The sequence below is a fragment of the Mesitornis unicolor genome, unplaced genomic scaffold (assembly GCF_000695765.1).
Source record: "Mesitornis unicolor isolate BGI_N332 unplaced genomic scaffold, ASM69576v1 scaffold33481, whole genome shotgun sequence".
In the NCBI taxonomy this organism is placed as follows: domain Eukaryota; kingdom Metazoa; phylum Chordata; class Aves; order Mesitornithiformes; family Mesitornithidae; genus Mesitornis; species Mesitornis unicolor.
Window position 1 is genome coordinate 37,673 of NW_010166354.1, and position 13,388 is coordinate 51,060.

General features: G+C 39.7%; 1 protein-coding gene across 1 annotated transcript; it reads right to left on the minus strand.

Annotated features, from left to right (window-relative positions):
- Window positions 1-295: 295 nt before the first annotated feature.
- ZNF330 (zinc finger protein 330) lies at window positions 296-9,890 on the minus strand. Its single transcript, XM_010194937.1, has 9 exons — window positions 9,718-9,890; window positions 9,426-9,445; window positions 9,256-9,326; window positions 7,047-7,126; window positions 5,659-5,785; window positions 4,842-4,946; window positions 2,719-2,765; window positions 1,453-1,570; window positions 296-791 (listed from the first exon to the last, which is right to left on the minus strand). Exons 1-9 carry the CDS (start codon window positions 9,835-9,837, stop codon window positions 514-516), a joined length of 966 nt encoding a protein of 321 aa, XP_010193239.1. The 5' UTR covers window positions 9,838-9,890; the 3' UTR covers window positions 296-513.
- Between the last annotated feature and the right edge of the window lie 3,498 nt (window positions 9,891-13,388).

The window sequence follows — 13,388 nt, forward strand, 5'->3', positions numbered from 1 at the left end:
TTACACTTTGTATACAACCTGCTTTCCAATTATTCAAGGAAGATCAATATTTATGAGACTTATTTTAGAGAATGCAGCTGACTTTTATTGTACAGACCAAAAAATGCAGTCACTAACCCACCATGACATAAATTGTATGAAATCAGTTAACAAAATTATTGTAAAAAATAACTTAATTTCTGATGAGCAAATGGAAACAACTTGTACAGCCTTCCCACATTCCTGTACTGATAGGGAAAATGGCATTGAATCATTATAATCGGTAACTCAAGGACAAAGCCACTTTGCTTAGAGAAATAAAAATACTCTTGTTTTCTTCCCCCAGTCGCAAACCCAGTATTGGTTTATACCAAGAAAAAGTTCACTTGGAGTTACTGCAGAAGTCCCACACTCTTTAATCTCTAATTTAGATATGTAAGTACCTGATAAAGCTATCCTACTGGCACATACATAACTCAGGTGAAGCACTGCTTGGCTCTTCTTGAATGCTTTTAGCTTACCAGCATACTAAGCTTAATCTTCAGATTCCTCATAATGTGCATATCCACTAGCATAGGTCCTTCCTAAATTCAAATTGCTGAATACATCTGTGGTCTCTGTATCAGAATCTTTCCCTCCCTCATCATTGTCATCTTCGTCATCATCTTCTGCTTCATATTCATCATATTCATCCTCGTGATCAACTGCATCTCCAGCCTTGCTGGAGGAGAGATTCTTCCAGTAGGCATCGTAACCAGAAGCTCCATCTGCATCTTCACCTCCAGTCTGTCGGCCAAACTTCAAAGAGCGTGCTGCAGGCAGAGAAAAATCATCATGTTCTTACCCCTCAACAGCAATTTGAGCGGAGCATCTGATGCTTATTTCCATCCTCTTTTACTACTCAGAGTGTACTATGTTAAACAGCGTTTTTCTAAATCTGATGTTTTCAGATTTAGTTCCTACTCTGACAGAAGCTTTCTGCTACACACAGTCTCTCCCCCTGCAGCCAAGTTTGCATAAACAATAACTGCCCCCAGAGTATGATTTAGGCTTTAGGATAAACCTTTGGTACTCTAGCCAAGAAAACTTTTATATTGGATGTGCTTTCCATACATAATAAATATTGTGATTTATTCAAGAGTGGCTGAGGTAGACCGTATGCACGTCATCAAATCACACATCAAAATTCATTAGCTTCTTAGAAGACATGAAGTCTTAAGCGGTGATTTTTTGCAACTTTTACGTAACTAAAATCTCAAACTATACAAAAGCTTTCACTATGTTGGAATTAACTATTAGGAATGAGACACTGCCCAATTCTAGAACTAAGAAACACGAAGTTTTTTACTGAAACAAATGCAGCAAAGCTTTGCAAAACAATTGAAAGTAACTGAACTTTACTGAGTGTTCCTACACAGGAAAGCAGTCACCAATGGTGCTTCTGTAGCTTGTTAGCTAGAGAAACAGGCTTACTTGACATGCTCAGATCCTTTGTCTGCTGAGTTTCATGGCCACATTTAGGGCAGGGAGGCTCTCTTCCTTTTTCCTGCTTGAAAACCTTACTTCGCACATGATCGTCACAAAAACAAGCCTGTGTGGTGAAAGGAGAATGAAAAGGCTAAATGTCTTAATCATAGAACCATACTTTTCAGCAAGAAGCAAGCAAAAAGGTGTCTAACAGCAGCAGGATTCTGTGGTTGGGATTAAAATTTAATAAACTCTATCTGCACTGGAACTGGAGTCCGCACACTATGCACAGAGCAACCACTTCTGTGTTGAATGTAGTTTCATGGCTTCCTGCAGAAAAGGCTGCATAAAAGTGCTAATAAACAAGTAGAGAAAGTAACATACTCAAGGACTGGATTATATTGCTGCCCACAAGGAGCTTGGCAACCTTTGGTTTACGTTGGCAAGCTTAAATAAAATACAAGCAGAGATGTATGCCAGAACATAACTATGCAGTGACCTAAAGGCATGAAGGAGAGATTGAAATTTCACACGTTGAGCACCTGGGTGCCAGTGAAAATATCTGGAGAAAGGAACGATTTGGAATATGAAATTGATGCCATAGGGGACTGCAGGGAAAAATACAGAGGGTAAGAGAAGAGACAGCAGGCAGTGAACCAGCACCTGGAGAAATCTGGGCAACACTGATGGTGAAACAGGTGGAACTTTTGATACAACATTACTTCTGAGTGTGTAAAACCAAAAGCCTGATGTCAACAAATTAGCCTGTGCATATGTGAAACTGTATTAGCTGTAGAGATTATTTCTTTTGGGTCTAGGCTGCAGTGTTTCCTGGTCAGATCATCACTTGACTATTTTAAAGAAACTTTAATTGTCTTAGTTCTCCCCTGGATGAAAACATATTCCAAAGACCAAGGATTTTTTTGCCTTGTTTTGTTTTGTGGTTTTGGTTGTTTGTTGGTTAGTTTGTTGTTTGTTTTCTTAAAAGGCCCAAACATGGTACAGGCCCAATTGAAACAGAGGGCTGGACAAAGTGAAGATTACCTCACCTGGCATGAGGATGCACAACACTGGGTTGTTGTTAACAGGCAAGCACAGATAAAAGCCTTTTTGTCCCCCATAAGTCTGCCCCCAGGATTCAGAAACTAATACAAAAAGTATAGATATTTTCTGTAGCCATGCAGAAGAAGACATGACAAGACTTGATACCAGCCTTGAAAGCCAGAAACAAGTCTAAAATCACAGCTACTGGCAACTGTCTTTACTCTTTACCTTACAACGCAGGCATGAATGCTGCCCAAGCCTGTTACAGGAAACACCTGTTGGAGAAAATCAATATGTAAAATTCAGTACTTAGAAACTGCAGATCTGTAATGTTTTTTAACACCTTGTGAAAGTATTTAATAATGTAATTAGGGCATTTATTTTTAATTCCCTGGCACAACTACACTTTGGAAACATGAATCAGTCATTTTAACATACTGTACCATTTTAACAAGTCTAAGCCTCATTGCAGTAATGTAATTTGACACAAAAAGTAAAAGTTGAAGAGAGGAAAAACCTTGTTTATTTCTTGAGTTTCCAAACTCTTGAAAACAGAAGTTTCAGAACGAGTTTGGTATCAAGTGACCATCTTGCTTTTCCTTTTCTCACAATGTCAAAGGAAGAAACACTAGCATTTTACAGACACTTTAAACAGTGCCATGGCAGCCTTTAGTATTTTTATCTCATTTAAATGGGATTTGAGAATACTTAAGGGTTGCAAACTTGCAAACCTAGAACAGTTGTTTTGTTCTGTATTTTCTGTCATGTCCTCTGGAAATATACTTTATTGCACATGACTTCATGTTAAAATCTGTAGCCGGCACATGACCTGTCAAGACCAGAACTGCTGCTCAAAATGCAGCTTGTCTTGAAGCTGCAAACTGGTTTCTTTACTCCACTAGAGGGAGTACAGCAAAAGCAGCCACACAGGAACTGGCAGCAACATGAAGCTGCAGGAAGCAGTAATACATATATTATCAGTCTCTGAGCAAGTACTCACTCCCTTCCACCTTGTCTTACATCTGTGATAAAGTTTTTGAATCTGAAGTAACAAATATCGTGAGTTCTCTGCACGAGCAGGACAGCCATGGGAGTTAGCACTCTGTCATTTGTTTAAATATGGAATTACAAATGTTAATGCATATATGTGCAATCATTTCTGGAGTATCTGCATTTTAAAAAACTTCTCTCAGATGGTGATGGAGAGTAACACAACCTTTTTCACAGCTAGAATGAAATTCAGACTACAGTTGCATGACCACATTTAAAGTTCATGTATTCTGTAGAAGTTCAGGTTTTATAATCTTGTTACCACACATTGACAAAAATCCTGCTCCTCTGCCAAGACTGCACTGTACCACAAATCATTGAACACAGTGAAAACCCTCAAAAAGCAATTTTTCTATTCAGGGTGTGACATCACATCTGTGAATTAAAAGCTTCCAACAATCACTGAGAAAGAAAAAAATCATTCTTGTGGAACAGCTGTTGCTGCTTCAATATTGCTATGCAGGAAGATACTCTGGCAGAATACATCAAGAGAAGCTAATCAAGGCTTAAAAAATAGCTGGCTGGGCGAAAAAAGGATGGGAGATGAAAAGGAGAGAAGAGATTTCTAAAGACAGACTACAACATTGAAATCAACAAATATTCTGAATTGGGAGGAATCAATTAGGACAAGACATTAGTCAGTTCTGAAGAAAACAGTCTTACACATCATAAAGAGCTCCTTGAATTTCTATATAAGGCTTGAAAGTGTTGTAATAGTCAAAATACATGCATACAAGTTTTGGAAGGCACAAATGCTTGTCTCGTAGGATAAACCAAATAGTACTTAATAGTGGGTAGAAAAAATAAATACTTCTGCAGAAGATTTGTTACTTCAAACATGCATAGCCTTGGCTAGTTTGTGTTTTGATTTAACTTCCCTTGAAGATTCCCTGTTTCAACCAGAGATGAGTAGTGGACTAGCAAAGTCAGGCATGGCCACCCTGACCTCTTACAACTACCAGTTTCAGTTTGTCCACACAGTTAAAAGTTCAGGACATAGTCTTCAGCTACCTGTTCTTGGAAGTGAACATGTATCAACATGTGATACATCTACTGACACACATGTTCACAGTCCACTGGTCAGGAAAAAACTGTGCAATCTGGCATGGAGGGAGGTCAGAGAGAAAGGGTCTAGTCTAAATAACTCAATATTAAGACCAAGCACAGCGGAAAGAGGCTCCTTCTTCCAGTGGTGGGAAAAGCAATCTATTTGGAAAAGGTAATGGAGAGTATTCTGGGGCACAGAAGAAGTAACTGGAAAGTCTGTATAGCTCTGGTGAAAGGGACTATGAATAACTTACATTTAAATGTCTCTGCTTCTAAAACTTGACAGCTGGCTTGATGTTCAAACTGATCATCTTCACAAAGGAAATTGTGGCAAAAAGAGCACGCAAATATTCTGCCTCCTGAAAGATTTATCAAGGCAAAAATCATCAGCAACAGGCATCAAGTTCTGCTCTGCAAACTATTTAGGCAGTAGTTTTGACTGAAGACTAGTTCTCCCTTCTATCACAAATGCTTCAACAAAGTCCTAAATTAGATACTGCCATCCATTATAACAGCATAAATATAAAGCAAGTGTTACTTCTAGTCCTTGTCATTGTAATTTGACTATGGCATTAAGTATTTTTCTTAAATCAGATCACATTCTGTCTCCTTCAGTCTCCTTCCTTTCTACCCCCTCCCCTCTGATGCACTGAAATTCACACTTTTAAGGATGCCACAAATGGAGATGAGTATGGTTTCCCAAGCAACTGGGAATCTGAATACCTGTACTACTGCAGATGAATGGAGTGGGAATGGCAGAAAATTTTGTTAACAATCTGATGTGGTGCCTAATTATGTGAAACATTCAGCTGATAGGACACATAATACACTAGAATACATAAACATCCCTGAGTCGAGCACTGTATGTTCTTGGGCAGGTCATTTACATCCTCCACTGCATCAGGTCTATTTTTAAAATGAAGAGAGTGCCTTGCTTTGAACAAACGAACTGCAAGGACTAATCAGTAAAACTTTAAAAAGTTATGTTACGAATATATGTAAAATAACTTAAGCAACATCAGGGGAAAAGTATTATTTAGATTTTCTAATTTTTAAACATGAGTAACCTACCATGGTCCCAGACGCTTCTTTCGCACTCAATACATTCTGCGTCTGCAAGAGGGCAGATACATGCATGTGTGCTGAGACATTTCCTCCCATGACACACCCAAGCTTCACAGAAATCACAGATTGCACCCTGCAATTACAGAAAGATACCATCTTGGGACTTCTGCAATACCTAGAGAGACTCTTACTTATAACCCTGAAAGTATCGAAGTATCCATTCTATCAGTAGGTTCATTCCAGTTAAGCAAGAAAGAGTCAACCCCATCTGTATTCTTATCAAGCTACTCCACAGTTCATCTTGTTTGATATTCATTTCTGCAAGATTAAATACAATGCAAAATAACTTGATTTTCTCCCTTTTTTTAATATTTCATATCTTAGATCTTATGCATGAAAATTGTCCTCCAGCTGAAACCTGAGATCCATAAATGATAACAATATTATGGCAAAAATGCAGTTTCAAAGAAGACCTGAAAAATGTCACTAGATTCTTACAGCTGAAATCATTCATTCAGATTTTAAACCATAATATATTGAAACACAAGCTCTGTAGACAGCAAAGACCAAATAACTCATTAGAAATATGTCAGATTCTTTAATTTCATTTTGATTAAACTGCAAGAGCTACACATCAACCATCCTTTAACTCTACCATTTAAGAAGCCTCCTCAGCCTGTATGTAACAAACTGCTGTGTGCATATAATGCACACAAAACTAAGAAAACAATAGTCCATGCAAATTAATTGTTGATTTAAAATAGTGTCGGTGAGTGCACGGAATGAGTTTAGGAACTTCAGACTGGAAAGGCCAACTGTGTTTCTGAGAGAAGCTGACTGCCAACTGGAGGCAGAAACAGGACGCAGGTTTAGTCCATACAGAATTCAAACCAGAGGCTATGACATTTCATGCCTTGCTTCCCAGAATGGCGTAACTAACTTGTTCTTCTAAGAACAAAAATTCAAAGGCCAGAAGCTATGACTAGTTCTGCTAAGAGCACAAATGATAAATTTGTGTAAAATAAAATTCCCATCTGATGCCACGAAACACATTTCTCTCTCTGATACTGATGGTCTCTCCAATAATAGTGACTGGGAATTGGCTATGGGGCATGTAAGCTCCAGCGCTTTTAATGCATATGCTTAGGGCCTGTCACCAACACAGATCTGTTAGCATCCAGGACATGCATCAGAGTTTGCATGAATTGAATCTAAACCCACAACATTTGGGTTTCCAATATAAGGCAAAAATCAGTTTGTGATGGCAAGATATAGGAAAAAAATGTTATCATGGTACATGCTATCATTCCATAAACCTAGTTTATCTTTTTTTCAGGAAGAATTGCACAGAATAAACTCATAGTGCAAAAAAGACTGTAATTTTGTATACATACCACCATTGCTAGTCCAGTACTGTACACACCAGCATGTTTTATAACACAGTCTGAAGACTTCATCATGCATTTGGTTTTCCCTGTTTAAAAAAAAAAGCAACCAGAAGAAAATTACATAAAAATAAAAAATTAGAATGAATGTTCATAAAAGAGCAGTACTTCAACCAAATGCCTGCTCTTAATTGTAAATCTAAGTAAAAATAATGCAAACAAATGACTGCGACCTGCAATCCACTCTCACATCTCCCTTAGATAAAATTGTCTGTTTTCAGCCAAAATCTCTTGCCCAGTGCTGAGATAATGAGGCAATGTGTTGTCTTGCTATATGTTTTGAGGCACTGGCAAGAATTTCAAATGTCAAAGCAAACCAAAGAACAAAGAAAGGTAAAAGTCAAGCAATGACATCTTCAAAAGTTGCATTTAAAACTGCTGCTAGTTCTGCCCCACCATAAAAGCAACGTGTGCGGCAAGCAAGGCTGAGGTCCTCTGAAAAAAACACGTGCACCTGATTTTATTTACTTGGAGGTACTTGGATACTCGGCTTTTTGGTGGTGGTGGTTTTGTTGTTGTTTGGTTTTCTTTTTTAAAACCATGGAAGAGATCATGTCTGAGACAAAATAATTCCTTTTGAATGCAGGGGACAGCTGGAAGAAAAAGCCACAGTCTCTCTGTCTTGCCCCCTGCAAGCCCATTCAAGAGCTGACAAAACCAAATTCTACTCTGAAAATGCAATTAAATCCTAGTATGCAGCATCATCAGAGTTTTGTATTAAAACACACCTCAGATACCAAATGACATTTGCAGGGGTGAGGAAGGACTAGTGGTGGGCTGCACTGGGCAACGTGAGGTGGTGGGGGTATTACTGGGTCTGCAGCACCACAGTACAGCTACCTTGCTCCCATCCCTCAGGGACTTCTCTAGGAAAGATGCTGTTGGTTTATGGGGGCTGTCACCAATGCTTGATTAAGCACCAAACAGCTCTAATGCTCTTTGTCTTGGAAAACTCTGGGACTCTGTAATTTTGTGGTCATTAGGAATGCTTTTGCTCCAGAAACACAAGTCAACTTCACATGTATAATATACTGTAAGACAGACAACATGGTTTTAGCACTTCATTGCATGATGACAGGAGGAGCACTTATGAAGGATGACACACTACCAGCCTGGCTTCTGGAAATGCTGTGTCTGAAGGTCCCAACAGAGGCACTGGAAGCTGCAGATGTCAGCAGCTCAGAGTCAAACTACAAAACAGTTAAACTGCGGAAATGGCACCAAGCTGTGCCAAGGGAGGTTCAGGTTAGAGATAAGGAGGAAGTTCTTTACTGAGAGGGTCGTTAGAAGCTGGAACAGGCTGCCCAGGGAGGTGGTGGAGTCACCATCCCTGGATGTATTTAAAGAGCGGGTAGGCGAGGTACTTAGGGATATGGTTTAGAGGGTAGACAGGAACGGTTGGACATGATGATCTCAGAGGTCTTTTCCAACCGAGCGATTCTGTGTGTGTGTGTGTGTGTGTGTGTGACAAACTGTAAATCTGCCAGGATGTATTGAAATAGTAAAGCAACAAAATTCACCTGAAAGTATGAAATTATTATCAAGATCCCCTGCAAGCAAGCAGTTGTTAAAAAAAAAAAAAGGCATATAAGCCTGATTCAGAACCCGGTTCTGTCATGAGGAGTCCTTCTCTTCTGATTTCAACACGTCAGCCCTCTAGTGCGTATTATGTTACAAAGCCATGCAAGATAATAATGTACTGTTTCTTTAATTGATATGAAAGTTATCAGCAATTATATCATCCCCAAAAGATAGTACTTATGGGTGCCTTGCTGACAGTCAGAAGCTTTTTAACTTTGCTGTCGTTATGAAACAATACCCCACATGGTCAATCTACGGAAGTGGTCAGTCAGATGATCTCAATCCTAAAAGGCAGTGAGACAAATTCTTCCAAAGATCAAATGCTGAAGACAAGCCCATGTCCCAGACTTGCAAACCTCTGGGGGTCAGAAACATACGCACAAGTGTATGATCAAGCAAGATCTCTTTTCAAGGAGGATATTCACAGCAGATTTAAAAGAACTTGCTCAAAAAATCACAAAGGTACTTACCCCAAAAATTGCAAGGTACTTTAATACAAAGGTACTCTAATTGCTGAGAGTTTAACATCACAAATGAGACTGAGGGTAGCATGTTTTTCTTCATTATTTCTACTTACCACACTGTGCACAAATGGGTAATTTTTGAACAGAGTTACAGAAGTAGCAAAAAGCTCTATTCTTCTGTCGTCTGGGCACATAGGGGGGGAAAAAAAAGCATTAAAAAAGACATGTACAATGTTAGAAACCAATTAATATTAAGCTACTGCTTTAGGAGAAAAATACTTACCTTTGGCACTTATCACATTCCTAAAGAAAAGAAATAAATATTGGTAATTATTCTTATTCTAGATAAAATATAAAATTTTACAGACCCCAAAAGCTCTGCATTGAGTTCCAATTAGGAACCAAACTTTTTAGTCAAGTATTATACCTCTGATGCAAATGTAACCTTAAATATAGACGAAGGATGGTAGGAAGAATGGCATTCTAGTGGCATTAAATACAGACAGTGTATTTTCACTGGTTTTACAAAATTTAAAATCAAGTCTTGCAATATAAAATACTTTAGGTTATTTTACCATTGAAGCATTGCAGGGATGTTTGGCTAGATCTATGTTGGCTCTTGAAGCCCTTATCTGCTTTTCACGTTCACGACGGTTTTCAGCTTTCTTACGAGCACCAGTCTTCTTTTTAGGCATTTTTCACTGCCTGTGGGGGTAAAAAATAGGTATGGAAGGAATGCATGCAAAACTATGTATGTAAATACATGGATATATGTGACACATCCAACACTAAAACTGGATCCTGGAGTTCCCATGTTACATCTCCATTTATTTCCTCTTCTGAAAGTTTCTTTTCAAACGAATAAGGGGCCAGTCCCATGGGAAGGGTCATGTGATGAACCATGAAGAAACCTGTGATCTGGAAAGGACTCTGCTGCCTTAAACTTTGTGCTTAACTATCTTTGAAGTGTTTTGCCTTTAAAAAACTGCTATGCTTTGTAGGTTTGTGGTGGGCCTCTGTTTTTCCTTTGCCTTGCCTATTTAATAAGGACAATATTGAGCTCCTTTTCTCCTTCACTTCTCTTTCGTGCTCACTAACTATTTCAATCAGTTAAAAAGCACTCTTCAGGTAAGCAAATTGTGCTGTACTGCAAAAATGCCACACTTTGTGAAGGCTTAGAAAACAAAATGTCATTGTTATACACTTAAGAGCTATGATAAAGGGATTTTTGTGCTACTTATTTATCATTCTAGCACATTAGCAATAATGAAGAGATGAACATGCCTTGCTTTGAAGGCAGCACTCTTAAAGGATTTACACTAATTTAATTCTATCTGGTTCAAGTGTGTCTACGTTACCATTCTAGGAGGGAACTAACGCAATACAGTGGTAAGACCATCAGGTAAATCAGCCCACTGCTCTCTTGTCATCTCCACAATGAACTATGGAGTACTCACAAATGCTTAATTTACTCCTTGTTTATAATAAATTAGGGAAGTATTATCCTGACTCCATGAAATGGACAACTGAGAGATTAAAGGTGTGGTCTGATACTGGAATTTCTCTTGTCAATACGGGCACTCAAGATAGACACCTTTCCTTATGCTCCACCTTTATCATCCCCTCATTTCTGCTAATGTAACTGTTGTTGGTGTCTCATTCTAAACCAGATACAGGTTAAAAACAAAACTAAACCAAAAAACCCCAAATCAACAAGCACCAAACCAACAAGCAAAATCAACAAGCAAAAGACAAATCAACAAGCACCAAGGCCCAGATTAGCATGATCTGATGAGGGAAGATGGTGAAAGGAGCTGCACAGGGGTATTTGCTTAGCAAGTATGGGAATAAGAAAGCAGCTGAGGAAGAGGCAAGGACCTCTTCACTGACAAAAAAAAGCCTTGTCGAACGTAGCTCTTACTAAAAAACTCCCAAGTCTATGGCGCAGGTGGATACACTTTTTCGTGCTGCAGCTGCCAAACCAAACTTCCTTGCAGATGACAAGACGGCTGAATCTTTTAGGTGATTAGCTCTTATTCTGGTACCTCACTACAGTGCTTCTGTTTGGAAAACTTGGCTTCTCTAAGAGAGCACATTGCCCCAACATCTGTTGCACTGTACAACTAATCCACAGTTCTTTTAGCTACAAGTACACCTAATGGTGCTCCCTGCTCTGCCTCGGATTTCCAAAACTGCAGAAACATACTTTCGAACAGTTGATAACTGAGACTCAAGTGCCATCTTAATCTCAAGTCTCCACTTACGGAATTTGAAAAAAAAAATCACTACAGGGAGTGGAAAAAATGGGCACACATGATGGGACAAGCTCTGCCCAGGCAAAGTTCTGCTGATTCCAGTAACCTTGTGTTGCAAGCAGGGGCCACTGGTTTGAGGAAACAGGAGGTACCTGCTCTCCCCAGCCCCATCTCTAACTCCAAGCAGACACGTAGGCATGCATGCTGGCATCTGTAAGGAGAGCTGCAGCATCAACAGGTACCGAATTGCAGCAGCTTAAACTTGGAAGAAAAACTAGTGTCTTGTTCCAAAAGGTCTTGTAAAATAAACCCAGCAGCCCTAACTTTCCCAAACAAAGAAATATACAGTCCTGATCAAATACTACAATTTGGTTTTGATAGCACACATAAATCAGTGTGCTCACCCTGTAGCATTTTTCACCATGCTTAGATTGTATTAGTGTCATATTTTGTAGTCAAAATCGTATTGTTAAGCTGCCTGCTGGCAACAGTCATTATTCTAGAGCGTGACATTTCTGACACTAGGTGTCCAATATGAGGTTGCAAACTAATTTTTGAACTGCTTCAATGCTGATTTAACAACAGAATCTAATGGTATTTATACCTTGACTACTTCACACTGCCTCATAACTGAAAGCACCGAAATGACAAACCACTTTGAAAAACACTCTCTCAATGACTACAGAGGACACAGATTATGAGAAATCTTGAAGATGGTAGTTTTTAGAAAGCCACACTAAACTAAACTGCAATGGCGGATTGCAAGCTCACGTAACAAGACACCATGCAGGAGGTGAGCAGTAGTTCAAAGGAAAACCCCTAAAATGAGGTGTGTGCATACTGGGTCCCCAGCACTAAAGTGTTTCATTCCGCAAAAGTTTCACCTACTGTTTCTCAAGTGCCACATTATCTGCTAAAGTAAATACAGGCAGACAGCAGTGTTCCCACCAGAGCTCCAAAGACTGCTTACCTGATATTTGTGCTATGTTAAATACATAAACAATGTCTGGCATCTGAATTCTGTTTAGGTAGTGCTATGCCCATACCATTTTTTTCCCCTCTTCAAGATTGTCCTTGATGAGTTCCCAAAGACACAGTAAGTTTGCAGCAGACAGGAAAGCAGAATGCACCAGCAGATTTCTGGATCTTCTGTGCTGAGCACGAAACTTCCCTTGTGTCATATTTTCTCATCTTATGTGCTATGTTAACCACCCTGCTGTCACAAGTATAATGACCAGCTGTAACAAGCTATTTATTCAGAGGGGGCAGGGGAACTGTCGGGTTATTCTCATCATGCCATGCCAATACTAACACCCAAAAGAGGCTTTCCGTATTTCAAAACTTCTCATACTTGACCATTAAATAGCTTCTGTGTAAAAGAGGAATCATGGCAAATTTACTGAGTCATATCTGATTTCTTTCAGGATTCAAAAGTATCTGTTTCAAGCATTATACATTATATCGTTTAAAAAAAAACCAAGAAGCTGTATTAGCAGTGTTTCACAGTTATGTCATCCCAATCCATCTAATAATGAAATAAATCTGGAGGCACCGTGACTGTAATGACTTATTCCACTTTTCAAGTAGCACGGTGGGTAACTCTGGGCCCAGATACCCAGAGGTTTCCTCAGGCACGTCCTCCCCCTGCCGGTAACGCCGGCCGCCCTCAGGCCGACGCGCTCTGATGACCCGATTTCAGGCAGTTAGGGGAAACGCCAACAGCTTTTCGACTAATACCCATATCGCAGTTTTTCAGCTTTTGGTATTTTACCGCATTTTCAGTATTTTACCTCGATCCCCCCAACCGTGTCGCAACACGTTTCCAACCTGGATCGCCGCGCTCTGTATTTCTCGGCATTTATCTCTGGGGAAACCGGCGACCGCTTCCCTTGCTCAAACCGGGACCCCGCGGGGGGCTGGACTCGCCACCACCCTCTCAGCGCCCCACCGACCCGCAGGCGCGGCCGCCCCCATGCCCACCTGCCTCCAGC